The sequence below is a fragment of the Spermophilus citellus genome (genome assembly GCF_964194105.1).
Source record: "Spermophilus citellus genome assembly, chromosome: 11".
Classification (NCBI taxonomy): domain Eukaryota; kingdom Metazoa; phylum Chordata; class Mammalia; order Rodentia; family Sciuridae; genus Spermophilus; species Spermophilus citellus.
In genome coordinates, this window is record NC_138192.1 from 127,163,402 (window position 1) to 127,181,733 (window position 18,332).

The following is an 18,332-nucleotide window of genomic DNA, read 5'->3' on the forward strand; positions in this document are numbered from 1 at the left end:
CCTCCAAGAGAGCCACAGCTGGGCGTCAGCCAAGGAAATGCTTAGGGAACTGCAAACTATACCCAGAGGTGATCCAAAAAAAGTGAGAAGTTGGAAATTCCTTGAGTGCCCAACCACGAACCATGACTGAAGGTTTAGAGAGTGACCATTGGACAGTCTGTCACATGACATGCATTCACTCCTTTCTCCATTTTGCAGATATTTGTTGAGCACCTACTCTACCTGGCTAACCCTGGAAACACAAGTATGAACAAAAAATAGGAGAGCCGCGCCTCACCACAGAATATACTTTAGCAAAATATACATGTGTGTGCGCTTGTATATATACCCATATACATCTCGATATATATAAAATACATATGATATATAATAAATGTGTATGTAAACATATATACTGATGTATACACATACATAAATATGTACATATATAGATCTTAAACTGTCAATAAGTCAGAGTGGATGTTATGGATCTGTAGGGATTGAACCCCTTATTGGTAACAGATGGACAATGGGTGAGAAGATTGCTGGAGGAACACAGGCCATATGTACGGTATCTAAACACTAAGCAAGGTTCTTCAAACAAATTTTAAGCTCTCTGTGTGTGACTAGACAGCACTAGACAGTGGTGTCTTCCTCCTCTACATTCTGCTCTTCACCCACCTCCTACCTACAAGTACCAAAAACCTTCAATCAGGTTCAGGTGAGGGTTGCAGACAAATCAACCTGTTCTGCTTCAGAGAAGAACACCTTAAAAAAAATAAAACTGGAATTCCTTAATAATATCAATCTGAAGGCCATGATCACTTCTTTGCAGAATGGAATGGTTTGCTCAAGTCAGAGCTTGCTGGCTAATAAGAACAAGGGGTCAACTTTCAGCTGGGCAATTCTCTGAGGACCCCTCTGGGCACTGGGGGATCTATCTGAGTGAGCACCACGTGTCCACGCCTCCCTGCTGCATTCTTGCCATTAGGGAGGGAAGAGGTTTTCCTTCGAAAGTAAGCAAAAATGACACCATATTCCATAGGGTGAAAGCAAGAAGGGACAGAATATTCCACACTTGTGTGTGTGTGTGTGTGTGTATGTTGTGTGTGTGTATGGTGTGTGTGTGTGTGTGTGTGTGTGTGTGTGTGTGTGAATATACAAGGGATACTGGCACCAAACACAGGGTCTTAAGCAAGTAGGCCCTACCTCTGAGATGTATCCCAGCCTCATCCTAGCCCTTTTTAATTAATATATAACTTAAAAATGCTTTCCACATTCAAGAGAAGCCCAACAGGGCACAGTCCGAAAGGACCCTGATTGTAGACGCCCCACCATGTCCTCCTGTCCCTAGACTAAGTATCTAGCCACAATTGGCCGAGAGGCTCCCCAAAGTCTTATGGAGGCTAATCCAAGCACACAGCCTTGTGGCCCCTGATTTCCCTCAATCCATTTCCTTGACTTAGAGTGATCTAAAATTAGTTATTTTAGTATGAAAACATTTCAAACAGAATTATTTATTTTTAATACACATAAATGAAATGTACAAATAACAGATTAAAATTCTGGGTTGCTCTGGACCTGGGATTGGGGAGTTATTTTCAGTTAGAACTAGATTTAAATATGTTGCTGGGCCACAAAAAAAAAAAAATATCCATTTTTTGAGCCTAGTCTTTGGCACTTAGAAATTAATTTGAGAAGGGATCTTTGAAAATGCAGTGGGGGCCAGTCCTGAGGGTACAGAGCTCAAGGCGACTCTTTAGCCACTGTTTGACAGCAGCCAAATTGATGAGCTTATGGGGTTATGGCAAAAGTGGGTGTGGAGCAGAAGGAACTGCTATTGGATATGGTTTCATCACCCTCTCCCTCAAGGTAAGAGTCTTCCCACTTCAAGCTGACACAAAGTGTCTGCTCATGGGCCTGGCTCAGCCTTGGTACTAGACAGTGGTGCTTCCTCCTCTATATTCTGCTCTCTGCCACCTCCTACCTGTAAGTTCCAAAATCCTTCAACCACTCCCCACCCCAGGAGAGGGGAGGGCTGGGGGGTTGCAGATAAGTTAACCTGAATCAGTTTATTCACCCTAAACTGTTAGCACATGCACAGCTCAAAGCTTAGCCCAAAGCAAGTGCAGGATAGATGTTTGTGGAATAAGTCCAGTGAGCAAGGTCCTGGACTCTGGCTTGCTCACAAGCAGGCCAGGAGCCCGATGATCAATCAGGCAAGTGTGTGAAACTCATTTGGTGCAAACACCTAATTTGCAATAATAGAATTAAGGGAACTGGGTGAAAGGGAAGGGCTGGGAAGAGTTCACTGACACTCTCCAATCTCCCAGATGTGATAAGGTGGGAATCACCCCAGATAATGGCTACCTCTGATGCATGGGATTCAGATGGGAGATGGAGTCTCCACCTAGAGGGACCAAGTGATCTAGTTAGGGAAGTACCTAAGCAAATGGAAGAGGCTAAAGGAAAAGTTGTCTGTGCCTGTAGCAATGGAGCTGAGAGTGAGTCTCCCCTGGAAGAAACTTGCTGGGAATCAGTCTCTTCTGTGTTGAGTGGTAGTTTCCTCCAAGGGAAGAACGATGAGGGGTGGTGCAGAGATCCCCCATACTTATGGGGAACACCCAAATAATCAGCCTTCACAGAGAGGGTGATTCTGCCTAACGATACGGCCCTGGAAAGCAGTCAGCAATGTAAACCTTAACCACCAAGAAAACCCTCCTGCCGCAGGTATGCCCACGGAGCCAAACCAGCAGCTCCACATCCACAGCTGTTTGGATCGAGGTTCTTAAGAATTCTATTATGTAAACCCTTCTCAGTAGCATTTGAGAATTAAAGCAAATCCATTGAAAGCCACATAAAGAACAAGGCACAGGAGTCATGTCCCTCGCTGCCTGGCTCCAGACATGGGAGACTTTTCAGTGGGTATTATCCTGCCCTGGAAGCCTTCTGCCTTTAATCCCCCGAGTGCAGAGCTGAAGCACTCATGAGACTGTGGGACCTTGGGAAGCTAGTTAAATCCCCCAGGACTCCAGAGGTCCTTGACCTCCCCACGTCTCTCTCTCCTGTACATGCAGTGGGTCCCTGTGGGGCCAGGACACCAGGGCACTTTAGGAGGAATAATGGCTCAGTGCGGAGTGTGTGGCATGTGCCAGGAAGGAAGCCGTTGGTCCTTCCAGGTCACGAACCTGTCTACCTCTGTTGTCCCACTGACCTTGGGAAAGTCATCTCCCACTCTTTCAAGGTCTCAGCTGGTTCATCTGGAGAGTGAGAGTAGGACAGATTAATTGGCAAATGCTCTTCACCTGTCCACGACAGGTGAGGCAGTATGGAAAGTCTGACCAACTCTCTGAAAGTACCCTATTCATATACTTGCACACGGTTCTCAGAATCAATTCTTACCTCCTTGTTTCCTAAATGGAGACTCAGCAGCAGCTTCTCTGCACCCACTTGTGTTAAGAGACGCAGACACAGTAGCACCCTTGATGAAGGTGATGACGTCCAGGACAAGGTGATTCCTGCTCTGCCTGCTACGGTGGTAATGGTCAGCTGCCTTCACAAAGCGAACATGAAAATCTATGAGGGAACATCTTACTGGCACATGGTATGTGCTGAATAAATATTTGCTGAATGGATAAATTAAGGAAGGTCTAAATGGATGTGTGAGTGGAGGGATAAATGATGATTATGAACAGGAGCTCTGGTTCCAAGTCTTAAAAACTGTAGGATCTTGGAAAGCTCTTTATACTCCCTAGGACCTAGGTTCCCTCACCTTAAGAAAGGCAGTAATAAAAAAATCCTATCTCACAGGGATATTGCAAAGATTAAAGGAAATCATTTGTGCAAATTGCTCAGCACTTTGGCCAGCATGCATTTAGCCTCAATAAATGTTAACTACCTTTATTGGAATAGTGAAATTCCTCGTACTACAAAGGAAACCCAAATTGCTCTAAATCCTGACTATTTAAGATGTTTACACATTTTCAATACTTTAGAATGAATAGTGCACTGCTAGAGCCACCCTGAGACCAGTCAGGAAGCACCAGCAGGTCCCGAGCAGGCACTTGAGAGCCGTCCTATGCAGCCAACAGTGAGTGCTCCATGATACTTGTCACACGAATGGACAGAATGAATTGAATAGATAGAGGGAGGGAGGGGTGGATGAATGGAGGGCTGGATGGGTGGGTAGATGGAGGGATGAAAGGGGGAGGGGTGGATGGAAGAATGGATGGATGGAGGGAGGGATGAAGGGATGGATGGGAGGATGGATGGGATGGATGGGAGGATGAATGGGATGGATAGAGGATGGATGGGAGGGATGGATGGGAGGATGGATGGGATGGATGGGAAGATGAATGGGATGGATGGGAGAATGGATGGGAGGGATGGGAGGATGGATGGGATGGATGGGAGGATGGATGAAGGATGGATGGGAGGATGGATGGGAGGGATGGATGGGAGGATGGATGGGAGAGATGGATGGGAGGGATGGATGGGAGGATGGATGGGAGGGATGGATGGGAGGGTGGATGGATGGGAGGATGGATGGGAGGATGGATGGGAGGGATGGATGGGAGGATGGATGGGTTGGAGAATGGATGGGAGGGATGGATGGGAGGATGGATGGGTTGGAGAATGGATGGGAGGGATGGATGGGAGGATGGATGGGAGGATGGATGGATGGGAGGGATGGATGGGAGGGATGGATGGGAGGATGGATGGGTTGGAGAATGGATGGGAGGGATGGATGGGAGGATGGATGGGAGGATGGATGGATGGGAGGGATGGATGGGTTGGAGAATGGATGGAGGGATGGATGGGAGGATGGATGAGAGGATGGATGGGAGGATGGATAGGAGGATGGATGGGAGGATGGATGGGAGGATGGATGGGTGGGAGAATGGATGGGTGGGAGAATGGATGGGAGGGATGGATGGGAGAATGGATGGAAGGGATGGGTGGGAGAATGGATGGGAGGATGGATGGGTGATATGGATGGATGGATGGAAGCTGGATGGGTGTGGGTGGATGGAAGGAGGGAGGGAGGGGTGGATAGAGAGATGGATGGATGATGGATGTACAGAGAGATGGAAAACATGAAAAGCCTCAGAGGGGATGACAGCTTGTCTATTTCAGTGGTTCTCATTCAGGGGTGATTTCATTCCCCAGGGGATGTTGGAGATACTTCTGGTTGTCATTAAGTGGGAGGAATTACTGGTATCCCATGCGTAGAGGCCAGAGATGCCACAAAACTTCCTACAATGCACAGACAGCCCCACAATGCGGAACTCTCTCATCCGAAATGTTGACAGTGCAGAGCTTAAGAGAACCTAGTTCGTTGATTTTTTTTTTAAAGAGAGAATGAGAGAGAGTGAGAGAGAGAGAGAGAGATTTTAATATTTACTTTTTAGTATTTGGCAGACACAACATTTTTGTTTGTATGTGGTGCTGAGGATCCAACCCTGGCCGCACGCATGCCAGGTGAGTGCGCTACCGCTTGAGCCACATCCCCAGCCCAAGTTCGTTGCTTTTAAAACTCTGCTCTCCCATAGAACACCTACCTCCCTGTCTCTCTCTCACTCATGCCTGCATGTGTGTCTACGCAGTAACACACACAATACATGCATTTTGAGGGTAGGTGTGCCTTAAATTCAGCTCCATCTAAGGACCACTTTGTGTGCTGATTATATTCTTTATATCAAGGTATTTACAGACATCTCACTGTAAGAAAGATCATGCTATGGTGAGTTAAACTGAAATTCCCCATGGGAGTCACATTTTGGAAAGGCTGCAAGAGTTGCTTGCCTTTAATATAAGGGAAACACAACATCTGAATTTAAAATTGGTAAGGGGCCTTTTGGGTTGAGAAAGCAGGAAATCGCCTTATTAAAAGATAATTTGCCCATGGAGTATTTTCCACATGGACTAGTTCAATAATAAAAGGATTTCAATTTTGTGAACATTCTCTTTAGCACTTTGGAGTTTTCAAAGAAGCCAGCAGAAAAATGACAACCAGTGACTGTGTGCTGGTCTCTCCTGCCACACGGCAGCCAGGAAACGTGTTTGTGGGTGGAATTTTAATCTGCAAATAAGAAAATTTGAAATGACTAGTGTGGACATTCAGCCGAGCAAAACCCACATTACAAAAACCAAGGAGCTGCTGATCCAACCCAGAAACGGAGGTTTTGGAGGCACCAGCTGCATTTCAGCTCTGCGTGAAGCCTGCAGCAGGCCTCCCTCCCTGCAGCCCACAACGGTGGTGTTCTCTGCCCCCCACCTTCACCAGAGGTCTTCCAGCCCGGCCCCCTCTCCATCTTCAATCTACCCATCCTCTCTCTTGAGATTTGGGGGGTTTTATTGTTATTTTAGACTTTATCAATATTTAAAAATCTATGTACAGTGAAATGCACGGATCTTCAGTCTGTAGTCAGATGGTATTTGACAAATGTATCTTGTTACTGTCACTCCAATCCCCAAGTAGACTATTTTCATCCCCTGGTCATTTCCTCAGGCCCCTTTCCCAGTCAGTCCCCCACCCTCTGTATCCAGAGGCAACTGCTATGTGGATTGTGTTAGTGGTATAATAGGGGCATCAGGGACCATTGCAAATAAAGTCACTATGAACACCCCTCTGAGGCTCTTTTTGTGTGTGTGTGCTCTGGAGCAGTCACCTGGGGGCCAGTTGCTGGGCACAGAGCAGATTCTGCTTATCTGTACCCCGCCTGCGAGCTCCAGCCCCGCCGAGCTCTTCTGTCCACAGTAAGGTCTACTCTTACCCTCTGAGATGTTGCATGTCCCCCTCCCCCACCTAGGAATTGCTATCCATCCTTCAGGTCCTGTAAGATGTCACATATCAAGGACTTCTACAGAGTCCACCAGTGCTCCTGCTCAGAGCCCCCATCCTCCTGCCATCAGACCCAGTACCATGACATGTCCATACGTCTTTACTCGGGCATCACCCGGTCAGCTATAAGTACAGCTGAGTCGGCAGTTCCCAGCTCTGGCCTCTTACACGCCGAGTGCTCCATTAACCTCTCCTGGACAGATGGACAGTGAAGGACAGGGAGATGGAGAGCCTTGGGAATGGACTAGCTGGCCCAATGGCTCTCAAACTGTCTTCTGGGGACTCTTAGGCTCATCATATCCCCTCAGAGACCACTGGGGGGGGGGGCGGACAGGTGAGTGGAGGTATCAAATAGGCTGGACACCAGGGACCCCTAACCAGGTTCAACTGAGAATCTTGTTTATTTTAATCTGTCACAGAAAGACGATGTGCTTTTGTTAAATAAATAAATAACTGAAAATCACCAGCCTAGTCCTGAGCTCTTAACTGAAACATCTCCAGGAAGGCAGTGTGTCTGGTGATTTTATATTAAACACATACATACAGTCTTCACTTCACTAGGAGTAAGGGCCCAGCTGGACATAAGGGATAATTCCAAATGCACAGTTTGGACCAAAGAGAGTAAAGTCGATATGTGGAGTAGAAACCCCTTAGGAGCCTCTGAGTCCACCTCTATTTTGCCCTCTGAATATCCTTGTGTTCATTCATTCAATAATTGTTTCTTAAGCAGCTACTACATGCTATAAGCACTTTTTTAGGCACTGGTTGATGCAGAAGTGACAAGACTTAGAACTTAAGCCATCAGAGGGAAAAAAACAGAAAACAAACAATTAAAAAGGTAACTCAATGTAATTTCAGATAGGAGCAGGTATGGTGGAAAATAATAACACCAGATAAAAGAAACTGGAGTAGAGATGGAATGAGCAGTAAACATTTATATAGCTGGGTATTGAAGCTGTCAGCCATTCTGCCATCAACAGAAGCAGCCTGACAATGAAGCCATCCCACAGAGAAGGGCAGGACCAAGGGGACTACAGAGCATTGGAGTGTGAGCTTCTGGATTGAGCTGATCCTGAAGCTCACCTTGATCCTGGACCTCTAGGTGCAGGATTTCCTTATGGTTGAAGCGACTGTGGGTGTTGTGTTACCTGTCGTCAGAGGCATCCTCACCACTTATGGATGAGATGGCAGGTGGACAATTTAATCTTCTTGGGAGCTTTCCCTGACAAATCCTTTCAGGAAGAGACCAATATTTGCTTGGAAATGAACTTGATGTGCATTTGAGATAGAAGGGACCCTGAGGGCAACAGCAATTGCTCTACAACAAAACAGAACATGGAATTAACTTTCTTGGGTTCTGGAGAGGGAGATGAACATGAGAGAAAACCAGGAGATGCAGTGGAGTCTGTATGTGGTGGAAGGCCACTTCCCAGGCCTGGGCCCCATCTCCACATCCCATAATAAAGTCTATGACCACCCCGCTTGAGTAATGTGGTATGTAAGGAAACATAATAAATTGAAGCAAATGAAAAAAATTATACATTTGATTGACAAGTCCAGGTCCTCCACTACCCAGCCCAGGTCATCAGATGCAAAGGAGAGAGATCTTGCAGAGACTTCGCATGTCAGCGTGTGAAATCCCTCGGCCACTCCTGCTGGTGCCGTATGAGTCCAGAGTCTTGCCTCACATTGTGAAGCTCCTGCCTTCATTGTTCTCTCACATACCAGCTTCCATTTGTCCCTCCTTTAATTGATCCTGAAATGTGCTTTTCAATCCATTGGAATAATAATGACTTGTTGGAGGTCAGAAACCAGGCCGGGAAGTAGGGTGATAAAGTTGAATAAAACAGAGTCATCCAGGTATGGATGAAGCACACTCACGGGCATGGGGCACCTGCTACGTGCCAGCACTGTGCTAGACCTGAGGGGTGTGGCTTCACTCAACTACAGAATGTGGCATGTTATGGTTTGTATGTGAGGTGTCCCCAAGAGCCCACATGTCAGACAGTGCAAGGAGGTTCAGAGAGGAAATGATTGGGTTGTAAGAGTCTTAACCCAATCCATGATTTAATCCCCTGATAGGGATTAACTGAGTGGTACCTGAAGTGGTGGAGTGTGGCTGGAGGAGGTGGGAATTGGGGCGTGGCCATGGGGTATATATTTTGTATCTGAAGAGTGGAGTCTCTGCTTCCTGACCACCATGTGAGCTGCTTTCCTTTTCCACACTCTTCCTCCATGATGTCCTGCCTCACCTTGAGCCCTGAGGAATAGAGTCTGCTGTCTATGGATTGAGACCTCTGAAACTGTGAGCCCTCAGATAAACTTTTCCTCCTCCACAGTGGTGCTGGATGGGTCATTTAGTCACAGCTGCAAAAAAGCTGATTAAAACATGGCCCTAAGAAAGAGGTCAGGCAACTTTGTAAAGGGCCAGATATTAAATATCTCGGCCTTGAAACTTAAGCACATTATGTAGCTACGTGCATAACAAGGGAGAAAATAAAGTCCCAGAAAGGAACACTAAGATATAGTAATAACCGTGTCCTTTTCGTGCTACTATAAGTCTACTAGAAGAAAGATCAAAATCCTTGAAAGGGTAGGAGACCTTTGTGCATAACTGGATTCAGGGTGAGCTTGATGTCTGCAAAAAAAAAAAAAAAAAATATCTGACCATACTTGGTCTCTGGGCCTTAGTTTACCAACCCCTGCTCTAAATTAACCACTTCCATTCCCTCTCCTCAGTTTTGAAAAACGGCTGGGGTGCAGGAGTGATTCTTATCACGTTGGGGTTCATCAAACCTCTTAGGAAGAGTATCCAAGTCCCTGCTCTTTATATTGTGACCTCGCAGCAGTCTCCTCTGCCACACTTGGAGGATCTGATGGTGCTCCCGGACTCCGTCACTCCCTGATGGGGGGCTTCCCAGGAGATTTCCCAGACAGTCCCGCTGGCCAATGATGAGCCACGGGCTCCCCTCCAAAGGGGAAGGAAGCTAGAAAGGTGACCGCCAACATCTTCAGCTCCCCCGTGTTAGACAGGGGAGCAGTGGCTGCTCTGGAGACAGCTGGGGGTCTGCGGAGCTTTGTAGCCTACACTCTGTAACTATTTAGCATATGTCTTTCTTTCCTGTAGTTTTAATATTTGCCCTTATAAGTAAACTATAAAATTCTATAAACGAAAAAAAAGAGGTCTCAAAATATTTGTACCCAAAAGTTTGTTGTTGTTATTGTTTTTAAATCCATATCCTTCATAATCCAAGACAAGCTTCAGTTTCTGTGGGTCCAAACCTCATTGTGCTAAGTGGAGATTTTGGTACTTACATCAAAGAAAACAATTCTCTGGGGCTGGAATATTGCTCAGCTGGTGCTTGCCTCACATGCATAAGGCGGAAGGAAGGAAGGAAGGAAGGAAGGAAGGAAGGAAGGAAGGAAGGAAGGAAGGAAGGAAGGAAGGAAGGAAGGAAGGAAGGAAGGAAGACAATTCTCAACTGTTAAGATCCCTAGGAAGCAACTCGTTTGTGTGTGTCATTTCCTTGCAAGAAGAAAAAGCTTAGGGGAAAACTCTCCAGTAGAGACACGGCTACACCACTCCCAGTGGCAGCCTTTCCTGTCTTTACATTGTGAAGGCCCATGGATGAGAACTGGGTTAATTCTCACTCCAGCAGTTCACGGTCATCAGCGTTCTTGGGTCTGAGCAGTAGTTGACCTTGTCCAATGCACTTTTCCCAGACAGTGCAAGATGGCGGAGCGTCTAACACTTAGACAACATGCTCCAGGCCAAAGCAGCTCAATGAGCACATTCAGGGAGCATCACCTGCAGACCACAGTCACACCCCCACCATCAGAGCTTTGCATTGACCTACTTTGTAACAATGTATCTAAAGTAAGACTGACAACAATAACAACAACAGCTAACCGTGCTGAAGGCTTAAGGTGCACTGGACCGGGGCTGAGTAATACCCCTTCTGATGTGTCATTCTCTCAATGCCCCTTCATGGGAGATCCTACTATTACCCCTATTTTCCAAATTACGAAGCCTAGGTCCAGAGAGTCGCTTGCCCAAAGTCATTATCAAGTTAATGACTGAAGCAAGGTTTTAATCCACTCCTACAGATGAGCAGATGGAGGCCAGTTAGCCTCCCCTCCAGGACCCTGTCTATTGGACCTATTTGTTAGATGAAGATCTAATTCAAAGCAAGCCCCAGACCCAGGAGCCAGGGTCCTGGCGTGTGGCTCTTGCTGCTCATCATCTGTTTGATGCAAAGCACGCTCAGAGCGACGAATTATTATCACTGAACGTCCGAATGAATGAGTGGATGTCTTCAAGGTGCTCAGGGTCTGCTCTCAGCCTGTCTGAATTAGTAGGCTTCATTAATTTGCTTTAAAAAGTGAAGTCGTGATTGGTGAAAGACTAAATGGTCTTTCATTCTCCAAACAAGTCCTTAAAGGGGTGTCATGTAGACTTCCTTGGAGAATCTGGGGGATTGAAAATGATTAGAGGGTCGGACCGAAGCAGAAGAGCAGCAAGCAGAGGAGACCCGGCAGGGTGGACGCAGCTGCAGGGCCTCAGGGGAGTGGACCTAGTGGGTTCTACTCTTGCCAGTGTTCCGGGGCCTCTCCTGTCATCCTTGGAGGTGTCTGTGTGCCTCACGACCAGCAGAGGCTTTCACAGGAAGAAGGAGGGAGCAAGATCTGCAGGACCCTCCAGAGTGTTGCCATGGCAACTCAACTGACAGCTAATGTTCTGTTCTTACTTTACTTCCAAACACTGAAACAAACTAAAAATATTAATATATTGCACTGTATCATTTAATAATCAGAGTGTAGGTTTTTTGCTATGTCATTTGTAAGATTAGGGGCAGATGTTCTGAGAGGAGGGAGGGGAGGAAAAGCGTCTTGAGTTATTCTCTTTGCTTCAACCTCCCCCCCGCCCCCAGGCACCTGATTTCAGAACATCACTTGGCCTTACCAAAGTTTCCCTGTGAAGTTAAAAACGCATTTTCCAAAATTACACAGGAACTCCAGCGCAGCATTTAGACACAGAGTGAAATTGAACACAGGGTGGCTCTGATCTACCTTCAATTTTCTAAGGACAAAGGAGTGGTTGCTGAGGCAATTTCATTTGACCCCTGAAGAAAAGCAGCGTGAGATAATTCTTGAGGTCACTGGTAGCTGCACATAATGCCTAGAAGCCGCTCTGGATTGCATCTCTCGACATTCACACATGCCACATTTCATTGGCAAATCAAGTTGCACAAATTAATTTAGTTTCCACCCTTCATGTTGACAAGCAGCACTGAACGTCAATCAGGATGTAAGAGAGGCTCCCAGAGTTTGGAGGAAATGGCTCCAGCAGCCATGGGACTATTATACTAGACCATTCTGGTTTACTTTCACAAAATACCTGATGCATGCTAACTTTATCAAGACAAGAGGTTTTTTTTTTTTGGCTCACAGTTTTGGAGATTCAGAGTCTGAATCAGAGGGCCCCATTTGTTTGGCCTCTGGCGAGGGCCTAATGGTACACAGTGTCACAATGGTGGATGTATATATGGGAGGAAGAGATGAGGTCACAAAAAAGGAAGCCAGAGAGAAACTCGGGGGCTGGACACTCTCTTATAACAACACTCTCTCATGAGAACTACTTTAGCCCTTTCCCAGGATAGTCCCCCAATGACCTAAGGACATCTTACTTACCCACCTCTTAAAAGTCCACCACCTCCACATCAGCACACTGAGGTCCAAGCTTCCAGCGTATGGACCTTAGGGGGCACAGGATGTCCAAACTGCATGAGGGGTATTGCTCAGACCATTTAAAATGTCACAAACAGCAGGATTGCTTGTTTGACAGCCCATTTCCAAGCCAAAACGCTTTATATAATTTTGAAAGGACAAAAGAGACAGGTGCATCCTTGACTTGCTAACATTTATTCAATATTCTTTGAAATTAGCAAGAATCAGAAGAAGCACATATCAATCAAATACAGCCACAAAAAAATGTCTTGGATATAAATAAAGATGCACTATGAGAAATACTCACTACGGAAGGAACCAGTACTCTCTTACATTTACTACCTCTTAGCAACAAATAACTCAGAACATAAATTTAATTTACTCACGATATAAAAACCTTGACTTTCAAAAGGAAAAATATGGATAAAAACCGATCGTAAATTGCCTCGCTAGGCCCGCTCGTTACGTATGATTTCAAGGCCAAGTTCAACGACTGTTACGAAAAAGACAACTTGAAAAAATGTTTCTGCAGAGTTCAGTGAAACAGAGCAGAAGTCACTTACCCATGCACAGAGTAAGGCAAAGGCTAATGTCATCCAGGTTAGGAATAATAAATTGAACTAGCTTCTTTTTCACAAAACAAACATTTCAGACTTCTTTTTAAGTAACGGGTATACTGTATTATGCATCATATTCTACTTTACATGATTTTCCTACCTCTACTCAAAAAGCCGGCACTCACATGTCAAAAAGAAACTTCTCCTCGCTTAGACTTATTCTGTAACAACCACAGAAATTCATCTGGGCTTTGCGTAGTCTCTACCATGAAAAGAGCACACACAAGGAGAAGCCTACGGTTTAGAGCTGAGAGTACATTAAAACGTAGTCTATGGAGTTCACAAATTCGTTTTTAAAATATTTTTCCAAACTAAAAGCTGCAGAAAATTAGTTCTTCGATATTCTACTGAAAACTCTTGAGCAGCTAACGTTTTTAAATTTCTTAAGCTTTTGTTTTTCTTAAAAATATTTAAATGAGTGTAGTATCTCATCTTTTTGAAAAATAATCCCCCCAAAAAAGATTACAAATCTTTTGTTTTAATCAGTGTGACCAAGGGTTTGTCGTCGGGACTGTAATCCTCATAGGCGATGGGGGTCACGTCGTACATCGCGGGTCGGGATTTCTTTCCAAACCTGAAATTAAAGAGAGGGCATTCTGGTGAGACAAATATTGGACTCCAAGTCCTATTAAGGGCAAATGGTGAGAATAAAAGATTCAAGAATCAAATGGAACTGTCGAAGCGCTCTAAAAATATATTCTCCAGCCAGTACAGAAACTTAAGACACCCTGATATTAAAATTGAAAAAGTGTAAATGTTAGTCTTTGGTGCAGGAGGGAGAAAACGCAAATTTCACAAAGCGTGGAGCCCAAGTGAATGGTGAAGCTTCCAGGTTGAATCTTGGCAGAGCAGCAGCCAGCCAGGACAGCTCTACAATAGGTTTTAAGAAAACGTGTATTGATTTGTTTTTCTCTTCCAAGACCCATAAATATTTGGAGAGGCAGGTTTATTTTACATCCACATTAGTGCCTGGAATACAGACTAGCTGGACAGGCTCCCCGGGACAGGCTGTGGGGGTGGTGTCAGGGAACAGACAGCCTCTCCCCTGGGAGTTTGGGGGAACAAGCTGTGAAGGCTCTGAGAGCCCAGCAGGAGGGCAGAGGGAGGAAATGACCTAAAATATGAGGTGTTTGTCCACAAACTGCCAGGATGGCCATCCAATCCCACCCACCTATTACCTCCCAGACCCTCCTGCTTTGCACACCCACAAGCCACTGCTTTTCTCTGAGCACAAAGCCACCATCCCAACAGATTTGTATATAGCAAAATCCCCCTTGACAGCCAACTGACACCCAGAAGCCAGAGGAGTCAGAATCCAAGTTCAGAACTCCATGCCAAACCAGTCTTAGGATGGCAATTATTAAAATGAAACAAATTCAACTTCTGGGTGGTCGCTTCCCATTCAGGACCTCACCTTCCTAAGCCTCGGGAGTAAAACATGACTTAAGCAGTCTGCCATATGAACACGATCTCCCCCCCCCCCTGCTCTTTTTTATAGACCACATTTCTTTTAACTCTTTCAAATACATCAGGGTTCATTTAAAAAGGATTTTTCCAAAACTCTTAAATTTTAAAAAGGTTATTAGGATGGAGCCCTGAGGAATTAAAGGCGTATTTACTGTGACTTCTCTTTTGTCTTCCTATTTCTCCCTTTGCTATCTTTGGAAAGTCCATCTCCTCTGTATGGAGAGGAGAGGAAGATGGAGTGGCAAGGAGAAAACAGTGCATGCTTCATGAGATCTTCTAGTTTTTTCTTTGTTTGTTTGTTTGTTTTGGTACCTGGGATTGAACTCAGGGCACTCAGCCACTGAGCCATAGCCCCAGCCATATTTTGTTTTTTATTTAGAGACAGGATCTCACTGAGTTGCTTAGTGCCTCGCTGTGGCTGAGGCTGGCTTTGAACTCATGATCTTCCTGTCTCAGCCTCCCAAACTGCTGGGATTACAGGCGTGTGCCACTGTGCCCTGCATGATCTTCTAATTTTAAACCTCCATCTAGGTTACCCCCCTAGTCACTAAAGAGGGATTAGCTTTCAAGGGTATGGTGGCCTAACCCCGCCAGGCGGAGGCCAGGGTTAGGGTTAACGCACTCTGCCCCTAAGAACCCCACAGCTGTCACTGCAATATTAAGAGGGACTTAAAAAATGTGAAGTCTCACTGAAGATCCATGACTGTGCCTGCACAGGGGAAGCTGGCTCAGCCCTCAGGTGCTGATCTGAACTGAATGAAGCTGTGTAATCAGATCAGGGAAAGTGGCAACAGAGTAAAGCCCATTGTATCCCATGCTTCTCTGCAAGTCTGAAAATGTCAAAAGCTCCTACTTTAAGGTGCAAATATCTTGACAATCTTTTTCATATCATTGCTAGATAAATTGGTCATAATAGTGATGTTTTAGAAAAAAAAATCCAGCAACCCAGTGACTGCTCTTCATATCCTAGCCTTGTAGCCATGGGATTGTTCACCGTGGGAACTCTGGTATGAGCAAGGAATCCTATTAACTAGTTGATTAGTAAAAGAGCTGGCTGATAGGAAAAGTGCAAGCAACTTAATAAGTCAAACATATCTTTTAAAAACCTACTTCTATATGATTTCACAGTTTGAAGAACCTGTTTTCTCAAAAATATAGAAAATTCAAGCCTCTACTTTATGCCACTCATTTGCCAGTGATAGTTCAAAGGACCACGGACTGAATGTTGCCATGGACCCAAAGGCAGGTGTGAGGATGGGTGTCTCAGATTCACCAAGTTTGATAAAGCACGTCCTGAACCCACTTCGGAGAGGGCCATTTGCTCACCCACATATGTTTAAAGTAGACCACAAGGAGCATCCTTTGTGTCCTGGCTGGTTTATGTGGCCATGTGGCATGGGGCATGTTAACACCAATCAGAATGGGTCATAAAGTATAATGCTGACTACAGCAGTAACCTGGGCAAAGTAAGAAAACAGCCCAGGACTAGAGAAAGAGACAGACAGCCCTGGAGCTCTACTTCAACTTCCTGGTTTCCGAGAGCCCGTGCAGATTCCTTGGGTGAGTCGCGGAGGTCTCTATTGGAAGTGCAGAATCTGCCACGTGGAAGCTAAAACAGTTTGCTTTACAGAAACACTGGAGCTTTTTAACACCCAGTAAACTGAGGCAAGACTTGTCTGGAATCTCACAGCTCTCACAGCGGTAGGCTCCCACTTGGTGATAAATGTATGTGCGTTCACATTCATGCTGAAAATGCTAACAGCTTTTTATATCTTCTATCTTAGAATTGGGAGGATGTTAAAAATCAGCTAACCCTTGTAAAATTCCATTTTAAATTCTCAGGCACAAAACCAATGTAAAAGGTTGCCTATTTTATTGCAAGACTTTTTATATGACTGCTCTTTTTTTTAATGACATACTTTTTTCCTTATCTGGAAGGTGTATTTTAATTGTAAAACTATAAATTGGAAACTAGAGAAAATTATAATGTAGAGTAACCAGATTCTAGCCTGTTGCCTATTTTTTAAATAAAGTTTTATTGGAACACAGTCAAGCCATTCATACCGTCTCCGGCTGCTTTCGCATTACACAGGTAAAGTGCAGTAGTCACAGCAGAGCCAGCTGAACTGCAGAGTCCAAGCTGTGGTGTGGGCCTCTGAGGAAGACCCCAGGAATTGCCCTTAGTCCATCTCTCCAAAGGACCTGGTGTGGACATTGTGTGCATTATTCTTTAGTCTGTCCATCTTTTGACCCTATATCCTTTCAACTCCCTTGGCAAATATGTATCGAACATCTCCGAGAGTGACAACAGAGACTATTTATTACATATTCTGACAAAACTGAGAGAAGACTACACACTGTAACTGGGGGTTATACTCAACGTTCTGTGTGATGTTCCCCTGATATGGTAGCTCATATCCCACAACCCAACCATGACACTTGGGAATGTCTGCTTGAGGGATTTTAAAAAGATGAAAATGAATTGACACCCCCCCCCTCCTGGAAAACAGCCCATTGGCCCTGATCCCCTGGTGGTTGTGTCCACACCTCCTCCCTTGGCCCCATGAGGGTTCACGCATCAGGCACTGTTCTGGGCACTCATTCAGCACCACCTCCCATGTCTCGTTTTCACTGATGGATCTTCTCATCTTGCTGTCACAGCAACTCTGTGAGGTGAGCACGTACCATCTGTGCCACTTCACAGATGAGGAAGTGGAAGCTTGGAGATAATCTCAAGGTCACAGTCTTTGTGGGAAGTGGAGCTACGCAGCTCCTGAGCCTGGGTTCTGAACACTTCCTTGAAGCCTTCATGCATGCGAGGGACCTTGAACTGCAGCTCTCACCTTTGCTGCTCCTGAGGAGCTCATGTGCTGCAGGGTGTAAAGGCATCTGCTTCCGATCAGCACACCTGCTTTGATCCTGGCCTCCTCACAAACTGAGACCCTGTGTATACTGCCCTGCCCTGCTGAGCTCAGACTCTGTTCGCATATGTAGGGAGCTAAAGAAACACACGACCTAGGATTCTTGTGAAACTCCTGAAAATGTGGATGATAGTGTAGACTGTGTCTGGCCCATGGAAAGCTCTCAGTCAATGTTGGCCGCCACAGAGGCACTAACAGAAGTCTCAGCCCAGCAGTAACGGTAACACAGACACACCTCAAACACCGTATTTGGTGACAAGTCTTGCATGCCTATTTCTCTAAAGAAACAAAAGATATTGCCACGAGTTATAAGCGAGATCAGAGTGTCCGTTCCTCTTGTTCACAGTCCCCCAAAGTCAGGAGCTAAAAGGATACAGCAGAGAATGTCAGGTAGATCTCATTTTGGGAAAGGCTGAAATCAGAAGGTTTCGAGCTCTTTGGGGGAAAGTGAACATGTCCCTTCCCAGTTCTCCTTTTTCTGTTTTTCATGATCAGACACCTCTAGCACATAGAGCAGTAAGCAGTCGGCCACTGAGATGTGACCTCGGTGTCAGAATGTGGAGAGCCATGGCCTTGCTCCTGCTGCTCAGCTGCAGACCCCGCCTTGTCTGTGTATAAGCAAAGCAGCTGTGGGACAGATGGCTCTTGGTAAGAGAGAGAAAAAAAAATAAGAGAGAGAGAGAGAGAGAGAGAGAGAGAGAGAGAGAGATCCTTCTGACATCAGAATCACCAGGCACAGCCAGAGTATCTTTTGAGTGTCGTAGGTGACCCACTCAG

At 45.6% G+C, this 18,332-nt stretch overlaps 1 protein-coding gene across 1 annotated transcript in view; it reads right to left on the reverse strand.

The window, feature by feature from the left end:
* Positions 1-12,729: 12,729 nt before the first annotated feature.
* DNER (delta/notch like EGF repeat containing) overlaps positions 12,730-18,332 on the reverse strand; it is a 298,589-nt gene continuing 292,986 nt past the window's right edge. Inside the window, exon 13 of the mRNA XM_081262396.1 lies at positions 12,730-13,741. Within this exon, the coding sequence (XP_081118522.1) occupies positions 13,630-13,741 (112 nt within the window). The 3' untranslated portion in view covers positions 12,730-13,629. The remainder of the gene's footprint in view (positions 13,742-18,332) is intronic.